The 26,002-nt window shown below is 43.3% G+C and overlaps 1 protein-coding gene across 1 annotated transcript; it reads right to left on the reverse strand.

The window, feature by feature from the left end:
• Positions 1-1,239: 1,239 nt before the first annotated feature.
• Positions 1,240-18,429, reverse strand: LOC121046765 (nose resistant to fluoxetine protein 6). Its single transcript, XM_042292761.1, has 11 exons — positions 18,354-18,429; positions 16,358-16,445; positions 16,129-16,241; positions 14,076-14,255; positions 11,037-11,133; positions 9,492-9,587; positions 8,707-8,875; positions 5,747-5,829; positions 5,511-5,633; positions 3,074-3,518; positions 1,240-1,638 (listed from the first exon to the last, which is right to left on the reverse strand). The coding sequence occupies exons 1-11, from the start codon at positions 18,427-18,429 to the stop codon at positions 1,240-1,242; spliced, it is 1,869 nt and encodes a 622-aa protein (XP_042148695.1).
• Positions 18,430-26,002: the final 7,573 nt, after the last annotated feature.

A 26,002-nucleotide genomic window follows, 5' to 3' on the forward strand; every position in this document is an offset into this window, starting at 1 on the left:
GATGAGGAACTAACATATTTAATTATTTTGGTAACATCTAGACAAACTAAAGGGCGCTCACTTTGCGAACGGGATTTTTACACACTGATCCAATTATTTCATGTTCGCTAAACTCAGCCCGAGGAATCTCATATTTGGTGCTCTGTTCATTATAAACGAGCAGGGACAATCAAAATAGGTCTCGGGTTTGGAGTACAACAAAAGATATGAAAAAAAATTATACCGTCACTGAGGATGTTATAACACTCATATTACGTGGGAAGTCTATACTAAAACAATACAAAAATATTACTACATATGGCACGAGATTGCCACGTTTGCTTGAGACGAGGGTGGCGACATATTAATTTGTTTTCTGCAAAACACGACATTACCTGCCACAGCACCACTAAACATCGTAACCTGCAGCGGAACCACCTCCTTTTCCTTTGAAGTGACGTCACAACCGTGCCCAAAATAAAGTTATAACCGAGATAATGCAGTTGGTTTCACCTGTGCTGTCTGTAAATTCTCACTTTTTAAGGCCTCATTCTTTGCATAACTTGCTCAGTGTTGCAATTGGGTAAGCATGATTTTACGTTCACGGAATTCATCATATACATAGGGTTCCCTGATTTCGGGGTTTAGGTTTTTTGACTGATGTCGGTTTTCAGTTTTGTACAAAAAATCAGTGCTAATCAAGATTATGTGTGTTAAAAAAAAAAAAAAAAACAGGCACGAAATTTTTTATTAACCAGGGAACATGCTCGAGACTCAAATACATAAAACAAATTGCATTATCTAAAAAAAAAAAGAAGATTAGGGGGTGTGGTTATTTAAATTATAAACAGCCTGGTGTACAGTTTGGGGCGTGGGTTCTTTTAGGATTAAAACAAGCTGTAGATTAAGATTTATTCCCGTGAGGCGTGGGTTTTCTTATTTAAGGACAGCTCAAGTTCGGGGTTTTCAGTTTCATCCTATTTTGATACAACCAGCTAGGGGACTATTTTTCGGGGTGTACTGATATACACTGAAAACACGAAACTCTAGTTATAAATACATGGTATGTCAATGAACGTCAATGCTTAACAGTATGTTTTTTTCTTTTTATATAACGTTGCTTCATCAGAATGAAGCAGGAGCGTGAGAAGCAAATCAGACCAAGTTAGATATAGCACAATCATACTAAATTTGCAAAGATGATAATGAAAAGCAGATATTTATTTTAGTTACTAATTCCGCATACGTATCTTGGTTTGTCTAAAATTTCACTTTGACGATTGCATCATTACGGTTGACAACATTTTCGTCACTATCATTTTCAAATCCGCCGTTCTGATGCATATTGAGGTAGTTCTTTTGGTCCTCATAACGGAAATCCACATAGTCCTTCGCTGCTTTTTCCGGATTATTTTCTTTGTGGTATTCATTTTGGTGCTGACCACCACTTGAAATGAGGTTTCTGGGAGGTGCGCCGTTCGTGATATTGATAGTCTTCATTTCTTGGCTTTGTTGAGAAGACGCAATTTCGGCGTCGTACTTGGCCTTCATCCCGCTGAACATCAAGTTGTCTATCACCGCAATTGGACATTCGACGAGTAGGTACACGAATGTGGCAAAAGCGTAGGACGTGATGGTTGCTCCGATGTATTCCTGGCCCTGAAAGACAACATAACGTGAAAATTAAACCACTGAATTAGGGCGAACGTCCATATTACAGGGCGATTGCTGCTGCGTTAACGAAGTGTTTAATATGGCTTTAAGGTAAACTACTAACGCGGCCAGTGTATTCATTAGGTAAATTTAACGAAAACAAAAAAGGGGAACGAATGGTTTTCGTTTTATTTCTAATGATTACAGTATACAATGAGAGGAGTTGCTTGTTAGTTTTATTGATTTATTGATTTTGAAGTCGATTTGTGAAACATGCGTGGGTTTGCTTGCGTGTATAGCCTATTTCTGCCTCGAACATTACCCATGCGAGCAATATTTCGAAATTATAAACAAAACCTAATACCATAATTACACTTATGTTCAATCAAAGCGCCTCATTCAGCGGTTGCGAGGGTACGTCACAGTTGTATGAATGACCCTTGTCGCATAGGGGACGTGTGTTAGAACATTCCCATTACCAATTTTGTCTCAACCAACCTTCCGAATAGTATTGTAGTTTTTTCATCTATATTTTGATCTTGGGCAATTGATCCGTGCCAGATAAGATCGTGGCGGGGAAACCTAAATAATTAACTTTAAAAAAAAGTGGAATGGCGGCCTTATGGGATGCCTGAACGTAGTGCTCTCACCATGTTTATTAAGCGAAAACAAGAATTGCTCTCTTCCGAATTTCGTGTACTCACATTCACTTCCGTTGCGTCAGGGTACCACGGCTGGATACGTATTTTTCGTGGCAATGGCTGTCAGTGATTTTAATTGTATACTACTTGTACGGTACGCTATGATTTACATCATTCTCAAGGATAGCTTCATATTGGCGGCCGACGTTCCTGGCTAACTGTTTGCTGTATGTTCAAGCTCACCAGGAGAAATTGCTATCATGCAGGGAGCTTGACACTCCAAATACTCGCGCTTCCAAGAACTCAGGGATCCTCATTTCAATACCTACCCCTTGCCAGTTTCTATCTGGATGAGCATCTTACCAGCGTGCAGTCATGTGTCCCTACTACTACGTGATGCACGTTAAAGACGACCCCATGCGGAGAGTAAGTCGTCTGCTTCTTGCGCTGGAGTTGCGGTGACGTCAGAACGACGACGATCTCCGTGTGTATCTGATTGAGTGATAGTTTGTAGACCTCAAGGTCCTTCGAGAACCTTCCTCAAGGTCCTGAAAGGTCCTCGAGGACCTTCCTTCGAGGACTACCTACTATCCTGAAATCAAAGCCAATCAGAGCTCGGCGTTCTGACGTCACCACGACCCCTGCAGAAGAAGCACACGAACTGGCGCTCCGCACAGGCTAGCAGTGGTAATGCAACTAATAAATTTTTCATATCCAGTGGAGACACCAGCTGCCCACTGGGGCTGACTAATTTCCCGCTGTCAATAAAAACACACAAGAGAATTACTCTCGAATCGCACCTGAAGAAAAGGTTGGTACGTCCTGCGATCCCTGTTGAGAATGGCGTTGCAGGCAAGCACCAGGAGATGCACGAGGTAAAGGGCGTACGAGAGCCTCCCCAGCGGGTAGAACAGTGGATTGGCGAGAATCTTGTTGACGGGCCCTCCGCGGCCTGTCGCGCAGGCGTACATGACCCAGGAAACACCGAAAGCCCAGGCGAACCTGTGCGAGCCCGCGTAGAAAGCTGTCTCGAGTAGCTCGGGATGGCGACCGCTATGCCAGGTGAAAATGGTGAAGACTGACGCGATGCCCAGTGCCACGGACAGCGCCCACATGAAGGCTTGCACTTTTCGGGACAGCTTGTGCGGCTTCGCGGCGAGACAGCCGAAGATTATGGCCGTGAAAAGTGACGGAGCGTTGACGTAGGGGCTGATGTAGACGTGTATCGCTGTGTTGGTGATTCGCCTGTTGAATGTAAGACAGACATCAGGAACGTGTCGAGATAGTCGAAATTTGGATCGCGCGCATCTCGGGAAAGTCAAATGGACCTTTTCCACATACCGACGGCACCAGGCGGTGGCTGCACGAACTAAAAATCGAGGAAGTAACCTACCTGCGCTACCAATCGATAATGGGAGTTACGCTACCAGTTTCTTCGCTTTCTGAGCGTCGGCGCGTTCCCAACAGGACTTTAAAGAGGGGCATCCATGGCGTCCACCTAAACGTCGTGTTTTTCTTTCCGTCCACTTTCTTTTTTTGTGTAACACAGGGATATATATGCTGCAATTACGTGCTCTACTCGCTGATCCGCAGCCTCCTTCCGAATTTCCTCGATTTTTCGTGCCGACTTACGCCGCTTGGCATCGAGCGCTCGCGCGTGCGCAGAACAATTTTTGGGAAAGGTCCATTGCATTGTTCGCGGATGTTTGAGGTACGAAAGAAGAAGTGTTAAAGCAGATATTTTGACGTTGTTCTTGCCATTTCATATCCAGATTTCTTAGAGAAAACTTAGCTGCATTTCTAGAATTTTTCTTGCCGGAGTACACAAGTGCGACAAGTTTTCAATTCAGAAAAATTTGCCGATATCAAATACTATATACATAAAAAAAGAAATAACAGAGAATTTTAGGGAACCGCTTTTGCACATACATAATGGTAGGATAAACCCTCCGGTACAAACTGCGCGTGTGCGGGTCTTCTACGGTGGCGCATGCGCACTTCGTACCAGAGGGCCCATCGTACCGTATCGGATGTGCAAGAACGGTTCCCTAAAACTCTCCATTAACAAATCGTGTGTCTGCCCTTCTGAAACATTCCGAAAATCGTCATTTGTTAGGGTCACCGACAGCCTAAGAAGCGCAGAGAGTCGCGAGTCACGATCATCTTATCACCGCTCCAAGCCCAATAGGACTGCCTCATCAGCCAATAAGAACGTCAGAGAACAGATCACAAAGAAAACAAGTGTTAAATGATTAGCCACACCCCACGTTTCTCAAGTTTTCGGCAACGATACAGGGTGTCTCAAATTGCGGCTAGGCTCTTTAAATCGGCCGCAAAAATCGGTTTCTTAACCTATCGCGCAACGATTTTGTGCAGCGTTGCCCACAGGTGGTGCATTTTTTCAATAAAATTTGGAAAAGGCGAGCTTGCCTAAAGAGAAAAGTAAAAAGACGAAGAAAAAAAGGTTAATTACCATGGAAACGCAGCGAAGCCACACCGGTTTATAAGCAATAGGGCGCCGTTGGGCACGTGAGACAAGAGATGGCGCAAGCGGTCGCTACGCCAAATGCCGACAACGAACAAGCATTCGGCGCCGAGAGCCGGCGCGATTAGCAGCCGATCTTTCCGACTCAAAAGCGGTGTGAACTTTTTCGATGTCAGTTGCGAATGAATGATTTTATCATCCTTACTAATAAGATACCCTAAATGGACACATAATTGATTAAAAAATTGGTTTGTCTTTTCTTCGGGGTACTTATATCGTTTGCTTTGCAGTTCTTTGTTGTTACCGCGTCTGTTTTTGGTTCTGCGACAGTCGCCGCCTGCGGAGCGAGCGCCGCTTTTGAGTCGAAAAGATCGTCGGCTAATGACGCCGGCTCTCGGCGCCGTATGGTCGTTCGTTGGCTGCAGTTGACGTCGCGACCGCTTGCACCATTCCTTGACTCCCGTGCGAAACAACGTCCTATTGTTTGAGGACCGGTGGCTTCGCTGGGTTTCCATAGGAGTTAAGACTTTTTATTTTTTTCCTTTTTCCTCTGGAAAGATTGCTTTTTGCAAATTTTAAAGAAAAAATGCGCCACCTTTGGGCAACGCTTCACAAACTCGTAGCGCGCTTGCTTAAGAAACCGATTTTTGCGGTCGCTTTAAAGAGCCTGGTTGCTATTTGAGACACCCTGTAAATCCCACAATTGTTGCTGACGTTCCTCCCTTCATTGTTGTCTAGTAAGTAAGACGCACCTGATGCTCGTTGTCAATATGAAAAGGTAAGGCAGGTATTTGTTAACGTAAGTAACAACACCCGTTGCGATGGAAGTAGTGATTACGATGGCTGCCATAATTACCAGACCCATTTTCGGCCATCTGAAAATAAAAGAAAAGATGGAGGCAGTCATAAAGACCTTCCGCATAAAATTTCAAAGGCTCAACGTAATGTGAGAAAATACGGGGCCGGTATGATTATTGCGTGCTCTCACCTTGGTGTAACAGCAGCAAGAATGATTGTACTAACCATGGCCAGTTGAAAATCCACCGATATGTACCAGTAGTGCGGCATACACTGTAACGTAGCACAAAAGCGTCATGACTAGGATGTTTCATTTGAGGCATTTTATTTGTCATGATATCTTTATATTTAAAAAAAAATTAACGTATAAAGAAGCCACGCTCTTATGATCGGGACAAAGAATGGTGGTACAGTCGCTGACGATATGAAAGAAACCTGCTGAGCGCGTGGCTCAGAAGACCCTGCAGTCCCTTCTAACGGAAGTAAGTTGAGTTGGCATTGAGGGTAGGGTGACCACCCGTCCCGCGACTTGCGGGACTGTCCCGTACTGAGGGCTCGTGTCCTGCGTCCCGCATGAAATACCAAAATCTTGAAAATGTCCCGCATTTCACGCTGCCGTAAACTTCACTATGCAACTCGTGGCGCTGCTGAACAACGGGGCTCGGGGAAGTGCGGAGGTCGCTGGCAATCGTGTGAATCGCGATGGGACCGATGATATTTCATGCGGCATTTTCGATCCAAGCATTGCGGGAAGCGTCCGTCGTTCTCGCATTAGAACTGACGCTCATGAGCCGTTGTGCCTCTCGTCCCTTGGTGGCAATATATTAGAGGGAAAATTGCTTGCCAAAAGTTGAAAATAAATTCTTGTAATTATTTCCAAATCGTGCTGTGTCAATGCAAAAACGTTGCTGTCAATTTTTTGTGTGAAGACATCTACAAGACAAAACGACTGCAACTCAAATCGGTTAAAAACTACAAGACTCAAGATTTCTGTTGTAGCGTGTTGGTAAAAATAAGGATCTAAGAATTATCAGGAAACAAGAAGCCATAAAAGTTTACTGTTTGTTTTCTTCTGATGCTTTGAATTCTGCTGCAGTCGATTTTATGTTTTCACCTTAAGCACATTTGTTAACATGTGCCATTAAAACTAAAAATATATCACTGGGAGTGAAAATTATTTCAGCTGAATTGCCGCAATACAATTTGCAGCTGTATAATATGCTTTGAGACAAGACAGGATGTTAAATGTGCTAGGAGAGCCACTTTTCGTGGCGTCTGTTGATAAATTTCCTCAAATATTTTTTTTTCTATGATTCTATTTTCCCTCCTTGTGCCCCAGTCTCAGGTAAAAAAACAACAACCTGAGACTGGGGCGCAAGGAGGGAAAAATATGCTTCCTGCTTCTACCTTAGTCTCTAAGGAAAAAGCATCATGGTAAACTTCCCCCAGCTCGACTGCGCACTAAGTTAATTTTTGCGGTTGCCACAGTCTAAGCGTAATACCGTTAGTCTCCGACCCCCCACCCCCCGGGGTGAGCGTGTCCCGCATTTCGCTAGCAGGAAGGTGGTCACCCTAATTGAGGGTATTGTGCGAACGAGTGGCATTTCAGCGGCTGTTCGAATTTTTTTGTTACTCCCCACTTGGTCGGAAAACCATTGCTGAGTCAATATCGATAGTAGTAGTGCTTTATTAATTAAAATAAGAATCGCCTATTCTCAGTGATCCCGAGAACTAACTATCAAACGAACGAGAACTGATCGTTCAACCTGCCGACTCCATGGATTCGGCCACGCTTGATTTCGCCTTCTGTGACGAAACATCATTATATTCGGAAAAATCAACATTAATTCAGTGGCAGCTGGTCAAGACCAAAGGAAGTGACGACAAAAAATGAACAGCCGATGAAGCTTTTATAATTGTTGAGCTTTCTTGTGATAGATGGCGCGGCGGGCATTGTTAGCCTTGCACTGGCCTTGGCTTGTGCTCAGAGAAAGATAGTGATAAATGAACTTGGAGTGTTTCACACTAGCTGTAAGACAACCTAATGAACCGTATGTGGGAATGGTGTCCTTAGTTCGTTCAGACTTGAAAGCGTTACAAATTTATTGCCACTTTTCACTCACTCTATTGTAACCAAGTTAATTACTGGATAACCAAGTCAAAACAAACGTATTCCCTTTATTTAGCATATTACTTCGCTCGTTCTATGAATTTCAAAAGGTACAGCTGAACTTTCCTGTTCTTGTTTATTGTTCTATTTTGCATACAGTTACAGTAATGCCGGAACTTATTTTCAAACTTCTATAAGTGATAGTTTACAGCACTCTCAATACTTGCCGTGGTTGCCTGAGTTGTAAATCCAATGACGCGCTTAAAGGAACGGCAGTGTATCAATTTGGTAGGTTTTTCTTTTCCAATGCACTACATGTATTAGATAATTTGCTCGGACCTCCTCTAGGCCCTGTTGCAGAAAAACCGAAAACAGAAGGACAAGTTCCTCACGCGAATCCCTCCAGTCTTTCGGACCCTTTACGAGAACGAACGCCGGGGAAGAGGCGAGTGGGCTTGCATCCCCTCCAGCATTCGCTTTATATTTGTCATTTATTTATTTGCGAATATTAATGGGTATATTAGGCTCACTAAAGTGGAAAGACTGGAGGGATTTTAAGGAGGTGCTTGTTCCACCTTTCTTAACCTGCAACAGAGTGAAGAAGATTTGATCAGCTCTCACATTCGAATAGTGGCTTTCTTGACAGGTTCGCAAAATGTGTTGAACAAATGTTCGTGTGGTCCTTCAACTAAATTTCGTCAATACTGCATAATGAAAAGTATATGATGGACAACCGTTTCTTTAGTCTGGGATTACACTTTTAATCTTTCCTCGCGTCGTTTTCCAGTTTTCCCTGCTGGTGCTTCCGCCGAATCACAAGGCAACTATGGCCAATGCTATACTCAGACTGAAAGCCTGCTAACTTCTTTATTGCACTCGGATTGGCGAACTAAGCAGTTGGCTTTGAGCGTCACGTCAAGCATCGCACTCATTCGACACCACTACCAGCGAAACCATGACGCGGCACTTATGTCCAAGCGCCACCGCCATGGTGTGAATTAAGAGATCTGGGTTGTTGTATGTCTACTGTGTGTGCTTACGAAGTCTGTGATGTCGTCCGGGAAGTTGTGCGTCATCGTGAGGATTTTCCACCAGTGTTTGGTACAGGGCCGCTCGAAAAAGGACCACATGTCCTCCAAGAGTGGACCAGAGACCAGAAGGGGAATTATGTACAAGGCTCCAAGAACGGCCAGCATGGATGGGACTAGTCTGCTTCCCAGGTAAGGAACAACATTTGATCACAGTGAGAAAGTTTAGAGGCACGGCGCGCATTGAAAGAAATGAAAGGTTAAAAAAGAACGTACGCATCCATACGGCTCATATCCATAATACCACATAAAAGAACTATATGATAGATTATACGCATTCTTTTCAAGTCAGTCAGTTTTATGTTTGACCATGTTTCTGTACCATACTTTTGTGGCAGTTGGAGCATAAATATTTTTTTTTCACATAGCTGTTTCCAGTATATTTTCAATTTACGGTATTTTACCGAAATAAGTATAGGACGCAGCACTACATATATTTGTCTGTCATATGTATACAATATGTGTATAAGATAACAGAGACGGTCTTGAATTACTTGAAATTGTGATCTCGCTGATGAAACTACATAATTTTCAGGTCTTTCTTTGTAAGGGTATTTCATATGTTTCATATCATGGGGTATACGTCGTATGGGTGCATATAATGTTTTTGAGTAAGTTTTTACATTTAATCTGTTTAAATTTTAATATGGACACATATATTGCTAGAGTGCTATGTGCTAAAAAGAATTTTGACTATTTTAAAATATATGATTTATTGAAGCAAGAGAACGACTCACCTAATATAGCGCCTGATGAAGGCAATCAGCACTAGAAGATAGACGTTAAATTTTACTTTGGGTGCTTTGACCACGAGGTATCCGGAGAGGAATCCACTGCGAGGACAGGTGAATGTTAATTAGTTTAATTAAGGGCACAAAGTATGTTTTTGGATCGTGCAGACATATTTTAGTTACCAAATATCCTCAAAGCAGATTTATAATGCATTTATATGGGCTTCACTTCTTGACTGAAATCACGGTTTACAGTTAGTGTCGCAGAATACTCCTCAACTTCTGGAAAGTATTGCTTTGTCTTGAGAGTAAGAGAATCGTACAAAAATGTGTTTTCCTTTTTTTTTGCGGTCAAATTTCCGTGTAAATAACTTCAGTATACAAACATGGCATTTAGCAGTCGACGCGTTCGTGAATATTGTATGAGTCTGCGTATCCCAAAGTGTCTTTTCCTTTTCTCTCTCACATTTAATGTCACATGTTGAGGGAAACATACTTATGACACATTTTAAAACATGATAATGGCAGATATCCCTTAGTTTTACACGTAATCTTTGTGCAACGAAAAAAAAAAACGGCACTTGTTCTCGTTATCAAATTGTTTTATTTTTAGCAAGAATTGGAATTCCCTGCTGCCAGTGAGAGCAATGAGGCGCGCGGTCATGTGGTACATTAGCTGCAATCAACAGCTTCCTCTGTTAAGAGCTAAGGCACCTCCGGCATATGGCGCTGCTTTTGACTAACAAAGATAGAGCAGGATTGGAGAGAAAACGCAACTCAGACCACGGAGAGAGCGCTTGCACTTTAATGGGGGAGCCTAAGAGTGTGGCGATAAAATTGAAATAATGAGCAACTTCTTGTGCAAAGGTTTTCTTTGCTATTTCGTGCGTGCGTTTTCACGAGGCACGAGGATAGGGGGAGAAAACAAAAGAACATATTGCAACAACGTCGCGCCTTGAATTGCAAATGTAGTGCACATCAACCACGTGACCCCAACCAAGCGTTGGATCAATCTCACCTCTACGCACACTAAATAGAATGCTTATTGACGGCTATATTATAATTGCAGTACTCTCTCAAGGGTACATATAATTCGAAACCTGAATGTAACAGATGTTAGGAGTAAAGAAGGGTGACAGCAAGCATTGTTGAAGTTGTTGATCAATGTTCATTCATCGAAAGTCAGTATGCTTGTCTTTGTTACTGGAAGCTATCGGTTACAAAAAAAAGGGTCATAGGCATTCCAGGTATTAAAATTTTGACCACCAATAATACACCAAAAAAGGGCAAAAGACTCGGCCCACAAAAGACAAGATCGATTCTTCACCTGTCCGTCTCCAACTCTCCCCTAGTGGCGAACCGCGGCCGCTGGGGTTTATTCGACGTCTTTAAGGTTTCAAAAGTGGGATAGTGTGTGAATGTTTTCTTCATACAGTTGATAGCATCAATGTTTGGGTTTTCGATCACTGCATCACAATATATCGAAAATATGTCACAAGTGGGCAAACGCAACTCTTTAATCTTAGTTTATTTTGGAAACAGTGTACGTACGTTATGACGAAGAAGCTCCCTACAGCCATGAACGACTGCATTTGAACGGAGAAAAATATGTCCTTTTGCATTTTTCTGAGAAGACCGATGAAATCAGCTGAAATATGAGTTAAAGTGTTAGAGAGAAAATAGTTCTTATAATTTTTGTAACAACACAATATGGCGTATATACAGGGTGTTTCACAAAAATGGACAAATTCGATATTGCGAAAACAACTCGTCGCAAAAAAAAAGAGGCTTGTGTCGTTTTGGTCCTAGGCCAGGGACCCATTTAGGAAAATTATTGAAGTTTGGGATAATAAAGTCGTTATTTTTTGTGTAACTAACTTTGTTCATATAGTGTTTAAAGGCATGGTTTCAAATAGAAAATTGCACAGCATCATCGAAAAAATCTACATCAATAAATTGCAGAACGATCGATGGCACGCCCGGCATTTTACGGATTTCTGAAAAACCGCACAAATTTGACGGGTTTTTAAGTTTCGGTTTGCAATCCGAGCGCTTCTTGCCACCGATGGCACCGCGCTCCGTGGAGAAATAGTGCAACCAACCTCTTCTGCGTTGCGGGAGGACAGCGCAGCAGAGGTTGGTTGCACGATTTCCACACGGGCGCGGTGCCGTCGGGGTCGAGAAACGCTCCGATTGCAAACTGAAACTTAAAAACCCGTGGAAGGTGAGCGACCTTTTAGAAAGCCATAAAATGCTGCGCGTGCCTTCTATCGTTCTGCAATTGGTTGATTTAGTGTTTTTCGATGATGCTGAGCAATTTTCTAACTGAAACCATGCCCTTAAACGCAATATTAAAAAGTTTATTACGCAAAATAATTAACATAATAATTATCCCACACTTTGATATTTTCCTAAATGGGCTCTTGGCTCAGGACCAAAACGACATAAGCCCTTTTTTGTTCCGACGCGTAGTTTTCGCAATATCGAGTTAGTCCCCTTCTCGTGGAACACCCTGTTGATGTACCAGTATAGTATTTTGTAGCCTTTAACTCTGCAATACAATATTACGTGAGCACAAGGTTATTTAAAAAAAAAGTGTTAGGAATATTTGCATGTAGAGTATTGTGGTTTGTTTGTTTCGGATACTTTATTTTGCTACTTTTACGTATATTATGAAACTAATTAGATATTCTAAATATCGAAATGGTTGTTTTATTTGAGTTGTATTATGTTCTAAGCAAGGCTGAAACATAAAAAGAAAAGCCAGACTTGTTGAATGGAGGTTTAGACGGTGGGTAGTTATTCTTCCTTAAAGTGGCATCTGGAGTCAACGCTGTAGATGGATAAACAGGGAAGTTCAGTACAATTGCTAATCTTTTTTTGACAATGCGCCACATGATAAAAGTCACACGGCCAGAAAATCGAGATTAAGCAGAGAATCGTTGGGGATCGAACTCTGGACAGATCTCTGCGTTCCCTCGCTTCCCATGGGAGTTGAAAATTGGTAATCACAATTTATCAGTGCAGATTCTTGGGCGAGTTGGTACTGGCTGTTCAAAAACATGGTAGAGCTTGAGAGGAAGACAAAGTGGGAGAGTGGACAACGCAGCGATCTGTATTGTCCAGTCTACTCCTGTTTTCTCGTCTCAAGCGCTACCATGTTTTTGGAAACACAATTTGTTCCTGAACAGGGTGTACACCCACAGGCGATATGAAGGTGAACGCCGGACCGTCGACTGGTGCGTGCTATCAGCGCCAACACGCGGCTGCCGTGGCGGCTCGCTTTCCTATCGCTCGCTCCGCCGAGATTAACCGCTTGGATCGAGCGATGTTCTCAGCTCTGCTGCTACTCCCCGCAGAACGCGTGAGAGTGGGTTTCGATTTCGGCATCGCTTTCTGTGGGCGCCGTGCCCACGTCATTGCCGGCAAATGATTTGCACATTGCACGTGAACTAGAGCGGACGTTGTTCGGCATAGTTTATCAGTGACTCAACTGCTCTTTTTATTCATCAGCGAACGCCAATAACTGCTCTTTTTAAGAAACGGAAAGTATAAGCTACTTTTTGAATTGTTCTACGGCCTTCCGGTTTAACACGTATAAAAAAAAAAAAAAAAAAACTGCTAAATCACATTGTCTACCTATAGCGTCTGAAAGGCTCCTTCCGCAATCCTCGCACTTTTTAAGTGGAGTAGGAGCAGAGCTGAGAAGAGCGCTCCATCCAAGCGCTCATTCTCGGCGAAGCGCGCGATAAGAAAGCGAGCCGCCACGGCAGCCGCGTCATGGCGCTGATAGCGCGAACCGGTCTACGGTCAGGCGTTCACCTTCATACCGCCGGCGGGTGTACGATTATATTTGTGCTCGAAGCAGCAGTGACTTCGACATCTCTAGGTTTAATTCAGGGGTTTCCTCAGGAATTGAAATTAGGGACGGGGGGGGGGGGGGGGGGGGAGGGGGGAGGTGTCTAAATTTTAGGGGGTGTGTGTAGGAAAATCACTGGTTTCATTACGATACTGATATAAATATTTTATAAATTTATAAATAAAATACGTGAAAAAAGCTTAAATCTTTTCACAAAAAAAAGTTTAACAGAACAAGAAACTGGGCTGCTTCTCACACCTATATTCAGTTTCGAATGGCTTAATAGAAAAAAAAAAATTGAAAGACGGATTTTTTTTTACACAGATTTTAAGTTTCAGTAGAAATCTAACAAAATACTAAGAGTAACCAGCTGATTATTTCAGGGATTCAGTTTAGCAAATCATGCGTTCTAACGTTGTTTCCGAGTTTTAGGTAAAGGTTTTTGAAGTGTTCTTTGCTTAGTTTTCGGAACTGCAACTTTAATATCAAATGAATATCTAATTCCAATCCTGCTCCGGTAGCCTTAATCACGTGTTTTGTTTTATTAAAAGTCCCTTAGGTTCTATCAATATCTAAACAATACCTATTATATTTTCCAACATGTTATATTTTGTTTCGATTTCTGTGTAACCACTTTCCTCTATATAATGCTTACGCCATCGGGATAAATAAAATTAAAAATGTGACAGCATAACTTGTAACCCAAGAAAACACGAAAATTGTCAACTTACAGTTGTGATGAATATCTCTTACAACGAGGCTGTGCCCCAGTACTACCCAGGTAGCCGAAAGAACACGCATTCCGTGTACGAAGCCAAGTTCGTTGCTGTAGTCTCCCCAGTTGGGCATCTGGGTCAACTTCAATATCGCACGCCTTAGTGAGAATCCCAGGACAAGGGTGGATAGGACGCCTGTTCACGAGGTGTAAAACATTGAGTGTCAGGACAAGCTTCCGAGATTTGCAACAGGTTTCCACCTAGCGTGACATTCCATTAGGACAATGAAACATTGCCGCATTCGAGCTATTGTTAAGGCTGGCTCCCGCGTCTGCGTTTGACTCTGACCGACTGCGTTACTACGGCTTGTGACACGACTTACGACGAGAAAACTCAGTGGCACATAGACGCCATCTGTCGCTTAGCTCTGGAACATTTTAGATTCGCGTATAACTAGATTGAATGTTTGGTAGTGTTTCCGATGTAAAATCTTCGATCGATCTCTGAATATGGTCGCCTATAACGTATTCCAAATTAGTTTATGCACATGGTGAGAGTTGTGCGCAAAAACTTGTTAGGAGGATGTGTTCCAGGGTTGCCCGATGGATGGAGCCAGCCTATCATCACGTTGTAAGCAGTCACGAACGGTCGTAAGGCAGTCGGTCAGAATCAAACGCAAATATATGAACCAGTCTTTAGATTTGCAATTTTGTCCTAACCGGTAGCCGCAATGAGGATGCTTTTTGCAACGTTAGGTTCTATAAACGGTTATACGGGTTAGACATTGTCTTTCTTAAAGGGTAACTTCGGCCCTTTTCCTTGATTTTAGGGCAACGACTGCTTTTGTTTTGTCCAGGAAGTGTCCATTTCCTGAAAACTACAATCTTGGTGGTGTGCAAATCAATTGTAAACATAGAAATAAAACAGCGCAAACAAACACAAGGACAAGTAGAAGGAGGGACACAGACACCTCTACTTGTCCTTGTGTTTGTTTGCGCTGTTTTATTTCTATGTTTACAATGCATCACCGACTAGCCCACCTCCAAACATTACTGTGCAAATCAAGTTGCAGAAGCGTAGTAGAACCTCATCGTAAACTCGCGCTGAGCGGGAACGAACTTAACAATAACCGCCATTGAAGGTTGCGGTGTCTATGGCCTTCCGAAATCTCTTCCACGGATGGCGTCGAGCCACACCTTCCTTAACTTTGAGTTTTTGGGCAAATGGGAAAAATGCACGTCCGGGGGTTGCGCAGCGGGTCGCTTGCACAACCTACAGCACAGAAAGGTGTGCTCGGCATTGCACAGTGATTCCAGTCTCCTGGGCTCCTTGCACTTAGGCACCACGACAGAGTTGAGCAAGCAGGGAGTCAATAACCGTTCGCGCGAACGCTGAGAAGCACTTACAAACGAAGGCCGCTAGAACATAACATAGAAGCAGAAACCGTCCGTTGGAACGGCTGAAAAAGAAAACAGAAAGGCACGGCGAAAGGCGTCCCAGTAGGAACGAGCGTCCTCCTTGACTACGAACATGACGCCGAGGCACAAGGTTGCTTGACAAAAATCCAACCAACTAAATGCACGCTGAGAAGCAGGTGGTAGCATTTTTAACATCGTTTTTAGAGTGCATCGGGGTTTTCCGATGAGTGTAATATTTTGGCAGTGCTCGAATTTAGTCTTCCTGAATCGATCGATATTAGTCGTTTATTTTGGTCCGATATTTTGACCGGAGTTACCCTTTTATGTAGTTTTCTCTTCCTTTATGTGGTTTTAAAAATTATTTTGAACAATATGCGCGAGCATACTAAATATTATCGAGCATTTCAAGCACAAATTCAATAGAATAACTTGGGATCTAGAATTAGGGATCAGAGTGTAAACTGCAACGGTCAGTGGGTGCCAATATCGATATGTGTTCTTAAAAAAATAGACACAAACATAATAAAAATGAGAACGAAAATTTAGTAACAGAATCGATTTGCGATGATAGACTTAAGTTTTTCCTGCGCATTGCGAGAGCCCATGAATATAAGTTACATAGCTTACAAAAGCTGTGTGCGTGGAATTACCGGGTGTTTGTGACTTCTCCGGGTATTCGCTCTCATTTTTCGACCCCACGGATCGGCATAAGTCATAGGTGGTTCCGATGGCAATGAAACACAGCCAGACTCCAAAAATGCATCTGAAACACAAACACAAAAATCTTCAACATCGCTTTTATAAATAGGGTTTCTCGCACATTCCTTCCATCGCTCGGCTCTGAAAATAATCTTTTTTGACGATGTTAACCCCACTCACATGATCGCGATCTGTCGCCGATCGAGGGGCACTGGTTCTTGAACTTTGCACCAGGGTACGTTGATTCTCAGTCCGTACTTTGAAAGCACTGTAGAGGGCATGATTATAATATAGTTCCGCGCAAGACTGGTGATCTCCTTCAAATGGGTCAAGCACAAATACTGAGACAATTTGCAGACTCAAATATACATAATCCAAACCTCTATACAGGTGACAGGAAGATCATTGGCGCGATTCAACGCTCGAAAATTGGACCCTATATTTTAACAGAGATTAGCTAGAAATTTGGTTCTTCAGATTATGTTGCATTCGAAGTACTTAGGATGGATGTATTTAAAACAATCTTTCGACCTTGACTTTAGTCTCGATGCCCAACAAGATGTTAAACTGCACTCGAGACTCTAGAGAGAAAAACTGAGGCAGAGTGAGAGATTATAGCGTGAGATAACGGTAGAGCTCCGAGCTCTGATCGGAAGGATAGAGGGTAGACCGAAAGGCCATCTATCTTTGTGTCTGCGCACTGTCTTTTTTTCCTTCCCATCAGAGCTCGGCGCTCTAACGTTACCGTACACGCTATGATCAAATCCTCCTCTTACTCACTTTCTCTCCGTATAGCCTATTTCTAAACGTCTAGACCTTATAGGGATAGGCCTAGCGCTCTCCTTGTGGGCCTTCCGCCTAACACAGCCTTGGTGAAGCGGACTTCTGCCTCCTGTTAGGCTTCGCGAATGATGTTTGTGATTTTACGTGACACTGGAACCTCACGTAACACTGTGATCTCATGTGGAACTGTGACGTCACCGAAGACCTGTAAATACCGTGAATTTACACGCGCTTTTGAGATATAAACCAAAACGACGGTTAACTTGTTTTAAGGCTGAGATAATTTTTTACGTAGGTGCCAATTTAATTTTTTTTTTAATGATATGACACTTAAACTTGGAATTCTGACTCCGCTTCAATAAAAGCAAAGATCACGAGGTTTCGTGGCCAACTCGGCACCTTGATCACGGGCGATTGTTTCTGTACCGCGGAACGGTCAGTCCGTCCGTGTATTTCCCGCTGCAATTAGCGCAGAATTTAATGTCACGTGAGCTATACACGATTTCAGTTTCTCCGCTAAATTTAGCGAAAAACTATAGTCATGTGACATGACGTCACATGACCTGAGAGAAATTCAGTTTCTCAGCTAAATTTCGCGGCAAAATTGATGTCAGGTGACCTATACGCAAATTCAGTTTTCCCGGGAAATTTTGTAGTGAAAATTGATGTCCCGTTACCGGATCTCACGTGACCTATGCACCGATTCACTTTCCACGCTAAATTTAGTTGAAAATCGATATCACGTGACCTGACGTCGAATGAACTACGTACCAATCTAGTTTTTCCCGCTAAATTTTTTTGGGAACATTTACGTCACGTGAACGCGATACACAAATTCAATTTTCACGCTAGATTTGAATGAAAATTTAGTGTCAGGTGACCTATACAGCAACTTAGTATCCCCGCTAAAGTTGGCGGGGAAATTGATGTCAAGCTACCTGATGTCGCGTGAACTCGACAGAAATTTAGCTCCGCCTAACTTTAGCTGAAACATTGGCGTCGCGTGAGCTGACATCACCTGACCTATATTTTTATATTTGCTGATGCCACGTGACCTGTAATATACAAGAGTGTAAATAGTCATCGTAACAGATGACACCGACCGCTTCTTCAATACTGCACTTCATGCATTAGAAAACTTTGAAGGTGAAGGTCCCTGCAAATTTTTCGCTAACAGTCGCTGAAGCCGACGCAAGCCCTGAGTAACTATAAGGGCTCAGTAGACTGCGAAGGACGACAAAATAAGCATGATTAACACCGAAATTTGATTGGACTTTTGTTGTGTGGGGTTTTAATTAGGAAAAATAGAGCCTTTAAATTTAGCTTTCAAAGCTCGACGTCTGCAAAGGAGTGCGCTCTCCTTAAGCCTGTCTGTGGAAACAGTTGCGCTTACCAATGTCCAAAATCACCTGTAGATCTTCTTTTCGGCACGAGGATGGAATGCAAGATCCAAGCTTGAAGAATGGCATCACTTCCCCTATTTCCGTTGCTTCGCCCAAATCGCTGAGGTTTCCAACGTACTGCGTTCATTATGTAGGAACAGGTAGTTAGAAACTTTTTTGTTTTCAGATACACGCGGAACATAGGCTACAGGATATACGTAAACGGGTTCTAGGAATTTCATACAATAAACTGGCCACTGTATAGACGCTTTCAGGCAACTTTGCATGGGCGCCGCCATATTGGCATCATGTGACCCGTTCGCCATTGCCGGCCTCCAGTTTCCGCGCTGCTGCACTACGATGGCAATGCGTTCTGCGCTTCGCCAGCCAGCGCCGGTGTGTTATATGCGATAGAATCTGATTGTGAATCGGTCGACGACACAAGATTATGAACCATGGGAGTTCATCGCATTTGTTACGTTTTTTTCTGGAAATAAAGGTAGTTGAAACCCATTGCGACTTCTGCGAATTTCGAGTTGACACAGCAAGGCTATCTCAGTCTTATCCATCGCAGCATCTGTGTACTTTACTCGTCGACGTCATGTTGCTCTCGGCATTTGGGTACTTTAAGTACATAGATGATTTGGCGCGCGAAAACCTTTGCGATCAGGGACGGGCTGAGCCCGCGTTTGGGGGGTTTGCTTGCTGTTGCTCGTCGCACCGCTCGGTTCTAATACAAACTTCTGGTAAACTTCGCTCGTCGCCCGGGTGTCGCTCGCGTGCGGTCTTTGTTGCTGCGCCTCGTCGCTGACCAGTAAAATGTCGTGTTTGATGTTGGGTGTGCATCGAATGAGTTACAGCAGAGAACCTGTTGGGCAGAAAGCCTTGCGCGAATGAGCAGTCACTGATCTGCGAGCGCGGCCCGAGAAGAAGATCTGCCAGTCCCGCCTTAAAGATGCTCTGCTCGGGTTTTTCAGTATACGAATCAGTGCACCGAAAACGGCACCAAGCACGGACGGTCCATGTGCTTTAGCGGGACATGGTGAGTGTACACAGCGTGGTTCTAGACCTCAATGTCGCCACTGCAGTCTTCGCAACCCACTACAGAGCACGTTTATTTGTCCCACTGCGGCCGCTCATCGTCAGACAAACAGCCGCATGCAAAGTAACCGGAGTGCAGGCGCAGGCCGAAAAACAGGCCAGCAATGGCGGCTATAGTTTCTGTATAGGCTCCCTGCGGGACCCAAAGTTGCGCATATGTGTTCCACTTGTCGCCGCGCCGCTATTCGCCGAGATCCGATCACGTGAGGAGCCGGATCAAGTGCCGTGCAGGAAAGTAGACGTTGCGCGCTCCTGGGCGTACGTTCCCCTGCTTTTGAGCGCGCCGCGCGCCTCGAACGCGCGGCGCTGCTATTCGCTGTATTCAGTCACGTGAGGAGCAGGATTAACATGTCGTACAGGAAAGACGGCGCTACGGGGATGAACGTGCAACTCTGCAGCTAAGGTAAAGGTCACTACCTTTTTTTCACCAAGAGTCGCTGAAACCGACGCAAGCCCTCAGCAACTATAGACTCTAAGAAATGCCTGCGCGTCTACTTACCCGCAGAACGCTCAAAGAGCCAATCTCTGCGATCTACGAAATCATCTCAGCGAATGATGAGGCGGAACGTCCGATCAGACCTAAAAATGAAGCATGCGCTGTGACACTGCGCAGTGCAAAGCGTCATGCTTGCATTGCGTAATATCACAGCGCACACTTACTTTTAGGTCTAAGTAGATGTTACACCTGATAATTTGCTGAGCTGATTTCGTAGATCGCAGAGATTGGCTCTTTGAGTGTTTTGCGGGTAAGTAGGCGCGCAGGCAATTTTAAGAGAATATCGCACAATTCACATAGGCTCGACAGGAATGAAAAAAATATATCTCTTCATACGGCAGGTTTTGCTTTCTTGTCAATTTTTATAGCAGCCTTATAGAAATATATCTTTGAATTTTATAGGTATTTTCTGACGGCTGAAACCTGAGCTCCTAGCGATATTTTTGGCTATTCCTTCTGCTAGGAGAGATCGTACAGTCGAGCTGCGTCCTTAAGTATAGAGCTGGTGCTTATAGCCTAGTAGTGGTATTCTCGTTTCGGTTGATTTGTGCGAAAGGGCTGAGCCTGAGAAGCAAATTTTGGACGAAGCCATACTCTGTTCAAAATATAACAGAATAGAACAAAATGTGTAAGCACAGTATTTATTCAGAACCTCTTCCCGTGGGGAAATGAATCGACGATATTAAACTACTATTTACAGCGCATGCAGCACTCGAGACGTGAGAACTGGGCACCCATCTACGGGATATAGGCGGGCCTGGTCTTAGAAAGTTGCCGGCCGAGTGCAGCCCGCAAGTCGCGTGTTTGAGTCTCTTGTACCAAGTGGAAAGACGTGCCCAAAGCTGACTAGTAGCTGAGATTACGGACACTTAACATCGCCTTCGTCCCAAACACTCGGGCTTCACAGCCACCACTTGGTTGATTGTTGCGTACTAGGTTCTGTATCGTTTTCGTATTATATAGTGTCATAAAATTACCACCGGGTGTGCGTACACGTTATAGCGAAACATATAAGAGTAATATAAAGGTAATTCGCTAAAGGTATACTAAATGAGCGCTTTTTAAACACTTTGCAAAGTATTTTAAAGCGTTTTGTAGTTTATAGATAGTATGTTACACTTATACTTCTAGCAGGCGCAACTAAGTTGACAGACTCGGTCGACGCGCCGACCCTATTTGATAAAATCCGAAGCACACTAGTCGTATATTAAAAAAATACTTGAGATATTGAAGTTTGCTAAACTTACGTGCATATTTTGTTTCATAAAAGTACAAAGTTAGTACATTATTCCATATTGATTTTTACCAACCATAGGTAGATATTCTTCAATAATCTTAAAAAGCATCTTATTAAGTAAATGGAATTATATCTCATGCAAAGGAAATACGACGTAATTTGCACTAGCATTTCTTATACAAAATAAACCTTAAAAGGTCGAAGAGAAATAAAACATGATCCTTGATGACCTAATGCAATTCAGCACTGTAAATCAAAAGAAACAACAAAAAATGATCTGTGTACGACTTGATGCAATATAATTCAGTAAAACAAAGTACACTACCAATATATTGTTCACAGAATTAAATACATCATAAAATTTTTCAGTTGATTCAGAGAGGGAAACAATAGCAGCGTTAATGTGGGATCGGTGTCACATCCCGATTACTTCGGACGAAAACGCTAATAAAGATTTTAGAGATGTTTTTTTTTTTTTTTTAAATTTGGTTAGGGTTTTACATCTTACCTTGAAGTTGATATGTTCGAGGTATTTGTTGGACAACTCCTGGAACCTGGGAGTAATCTTTCCGATTCCCTTCACGTGAATCAAGCAGTACTTTCCTTGGAAAGCGTTCTGCGGATGTCTGACAGCGAGGCATTGGTCATACGCGCCATAGTCGGCCAATCGCCCCGACATCATTCCTGCCGGTGGGCGACCAAATGAGTCCAGCACTGCGGAACAGAAAAAAACAAACATTTGAATACCAGTAGATAAAAAAAAAAAAAAAAACTCTATTTACTACCCGACACAGATGCTTTCCCGTATTGTTTGGAAGCTTACATAGGTTAGTCTGGAATGCGGACGGTAAGAGTGGGAAGAAATAAGCCTCACGGTTTTTTACGTAAAACAGTTACTCGCTTAGCAATGAGTTTGGCAATAGCAATATATGTTTAGAAATAGCAATAAAATAATGTGCTGCATCTTTATTAATTACTTTTTTTAACAAAGCAGTAACATTTATTACTAAGCGCGTTCTTGAGTCTAGATTTGTCAAAAAATATTGTATCCTTTCCTGCCGGGGGAGAACAATAAAATATTGCTCAGGTGACTCTCTCGCGGGCGTCACAGTGTTCAAAGCTTGGGCTTGTCAGGAACCCGAGTGCTTCTAGGCCTTACCGATTTGCTTTAAAAAAAGTCGTGAAAGCTTCACGGATGTGGTCGATGCAGTTGAGCTATACGGCGGGGGAGAGGGGGGAGGGCACAATATAGGGGATAATTGTCTCGTTAAGCAGAAAAGTTAACTGAAAGTGTGTTAATTAACTTTTGAATTAGTGAAAATATACTCATGGTTCCAATCAGAAGCTTGCTGAGTGTCACTGAAAGCCACGTGATTCTGTATTTTTAGAGAAAAAAAAATGCAAAGCAAATAGCTGGGCAATAGACCGATCTCACTAAGCGTTCCATGCATGCGTGACACCACCATAACTTTAGTTCACAGGAGTCAGATGTCAGTGCCGTCTCGTGCTCGTGTTTTCTCGTGGCCAGTTCGTTCGGACCCGCGGCAGGGAATTTGAGCGTGTGGAAACACTATAGTTCCCACAATGCATTCCGGCAGCGGTGGCGCAGCGAAACAGGCTGGTGAGATCGGCCTATTGTGTTACAGGTGAAACGTGTGGTTTCAGTTCGATTCCCCTGGGATAGATCTATTGCTATATTACCCAAGCATCAAGGAGAATGCAGGGATTGGTGTTCCACGCGCCGCACGAGCTGGCCCTAGCAGTAGTAAATGTTTTGAAGCAAAAACCTAAAGCAAATGGCACCTTGCACGCGCGTTCGTCAACGCTTTATTTTGGTTATTTACTTCGAATCTTTCATACGGGGAAGGCGTGCGCGTGTGGCGCGTGGAACACCAATCCCTGCATTCTTCGTGATGCGTGAGTAATATAGCAAGTGGTCTATTGACGTCTATGCTCTTTGCGCTCTTCATCGGTTAGTCTAGTGACTGGCTTAACGCGTGGCATGTACACTCGATAGCAATTCCCGGAAGGGAGATACCCGCACAAACCAGATTTTGAACCCCTGGCGCTATTCGTGAACCTGAACCGGCCAATCAGCGTTGAGCTAGGGGCTGTGACGTCATCACCTGGATCAGCCAGTTAGCATCGATTTAAGCGGCGGCTTCACTTTTTGACTTCACAAATTTCTAGACCCCTCCTGACGAGACAAAGCACGTTTCACGTGAAAATCGTGGCGCTTAAGAAGCGCGCTGGTGCGCTAAAGTGCGCTTAGCTTGCGCTGTGAAAACGCAAATAACTAGAAAAAAAAAATAAAAAAAAATTGTGGGCTTGTTTTTGCAACGCTAGCTATGTGCCTGTTCCGGGAATGGTAATTTTGGTGCACGAGGTTTTTATAAAATATACTTATTTTGGGATTTCCAATGACGCTCAGCAAGTTGTTAATTGATACCATATCAATATTTTATTAATTAAAATGTTATTTAACATATTTTAGGTTATTAACTGACTCATCGACACGATTATTCTTCTCTATTATGTGTCCCCCTGTCCGTGTAACCCAGCTGGCCGCAGAGTATTATTCTACCTTTTACGGCTTATTTAATACAAATCTGTAAATCTTTAAAAAACACCTTGTATGAGAGTGTATGTAAAGACCCGTAAATAAGGTGACTGTCAATGCACTGTTGGTTTCACTTCATTGTGATAAATAAAGAGCTTGGCAGCATGTCTTTGCTTATCAGCTCGGCTGTTTCAGAATCTCGGCTTCCTCGAACTTATGCAACTCTACCTAAAATCGGCAATGATTGAGCACGAAGGAAAAATCTGGATTCAGAAATCCGGGATGTGCATAGAGGTTTGCTTTTCGCCGATATTAGGTGAAACCTACCTGTCTTATGTCAATAGAACCACACAGGTAAAGCTCAAGAACTCTAGCCCGGAATGTACCGTAGGCCGCTACGTTGATGACTACTTGATTATTCACCCTCTATCCAATAAACTCGACCTGAGTGTGGCCTAGTTCGAAAGCGCATGGAAACAAACTAAAATGTAAACAGGAACATTCATTCTAGGAAGGGCTACAATTTATAAACCTGAAGTTGGAAAAAAAAATACAAAAACAACGTAGGCGTTTGGGCGTTCAGGCAGCGTCTAGAATAGCCAGTGTTCCCTTTTGAGAGTGCTCATTCAAAGTCTGTTAAAATAGGTATCATCAAGACGTTAATCACATCAGCCCGAACAAAATCCTGTCAGCATTCGGCAACATATAGCATAAAGAGCCAAACTCGGCGATCCCTGAGGTCCGGACATCCGCAGAACGCTTTGTATCTGTTTTCCACCAGCTTATTAACCCAAAAGAAACTACAAAAAGCGTCTTTCAGTCGAAGAATAGCCAGCATACCATACATTCACAATGCTTCCCATCGTATTCGATCCATTGCTTCACGCTACGACACGAAAGTTGCCTTTTCCAGTAGATTCAAATTGGCAAGCATGCGCAACCGATCAACCGAAAAGAAGCCAAGCCAGCTTGCGAAAAAAAGCACGCCACACTTTTCCGGCCTTGGTGCAGAGAATAAATCTACTTCGCCCCCCTTAAACGCGGAGCTGAGTACACAGGACAAACCGGCCGATGTATAAATGACCGCTTACGTGATCACAAAAAATGAAGCCACTTCAAGAACTTATAACCCCATTCATCCGATTGCGGTTCACACGAACGAATGCATTGGATGCGCGCCTGACTTGTCGGGAACTAAGACAGAGGGGGGCACGGCAATCGCTACGGACGTGAGATCATCGAATCCTTCCTCATCCAGAACGCAGAAAAGAACGTTTCATCGGCCTCACTAACCTTATCCCGACGGGAAATAGAATTCGCCAGGCCTGAACTTGAAAAATTATCGCAACTACCCGAACCACCGCACCATCACTGCAGTTCTGCCCGTGCCTCGTGGCTCTTCCTCCCCCTTTTTATTCCAAAGTTTTCCATTCCCCTTATCAGCCTATCTCAGTTGGGATCTCGTTTCAGGGTGCAATTTTCCTGCCTAAAATAAACTTTGTTGCTAAGTGAAAGAACGTAGTTTCCCTGTGCTCGTCCTGCGTGTTTTATTCTTTCGATTTTAAGTACAATGGGGTCCTAAAGGTTTCAACATGGCATGACTATCTACTCTTAGGTTTCATTTTTTATTGGCTATAGCTCTAACACGCACCATAAAGTGTCCCATTTTGCTTAATTATACTTTTACTTAAATGTTTAATTTATATAAAATAAAAGGAATTAGTGAGTGCAAACACTGCCACCATGTAGTATATGCCGCCCAGGTGGTATGGAACGCTCAAATACTGAAGTGCATGCACATTAAATGAACGTTCTTTGCAATTTGTATAAATTCCAAAGATAATTAGTTACATTTTTTCAGGATCTCGTGTTTGTAAATTTTTAAAGGTCCCACGGTGTTTAGCTAAAACCCGAGCTCTTACTTAACTCGTATTCCTCCAAATAATATCTAACATGTTACTCATGTGAACCAATTTATGAGACCCCCGATCAGCCCTACTTGTTTTTGTGGTTAAACATGAAGTTTGTTAAAAGCGCAACCTAATAAGTGCAAGCAAAGAATACGCCAAAAGCGCCAAAAGATAATTAAAGGAGATCACAACAGGGTTAATTAAGGAATCGAAAAGAAGGACTCACTTTGAAGGACCCACATTTCGTTCTCAGTTATCGCTCCCCTTAGCTTGAGAAAGGCACCCGCGCACCGAGGGGAGAACCTAGGATCGGACATAATCTCGCTGGCGATGGGCAAGATGCGTCGCGCCGCGAG

Source organism: Ixodes scapularis, unplaced genomic scaffold (genome assembly GCF_016920785.2).
Source record: "Ixodes scapularis isolate PalLabHiFi unplaced genomic scaffold, ASM1692078v2 PGA_scaffold3__209_contigs__length_174095766, whole genome shotgun sequence".
NCBI classification, from domain to species: domain Eukaryota; kingdom Metazoa; phylum Arthropoda; class Arachnida; order Ixodida; family Ixodidae; genus Ixodes; species Ixodes scapularis.

Excerpts from the sequence above, each read along its gene's own strand:
- LOC121046765 (XM_042292761.1), bottom strand. The coding sequence starts at position 18,429 with ATGCCATTCTTCAAGCTTGGATCTTGCATTCCATCCTCGTGCCGAAAA. Across the intron at positions 14,256-16,128 it reads GGAGAAGTCACAAACACCCG|GCGTCCTATCCACCCTTGTC; the intron begins GTAATTCCACGC and ends CCTCGTGAACAG. Across the intron at positions 9,588-11,036 it reads GGGAGCTTCTTCGTCATAAC|TGGATTCCTCTCCGGATACC; the intron begins GTACGTACACTG and ends CTGTCCTCGCAG.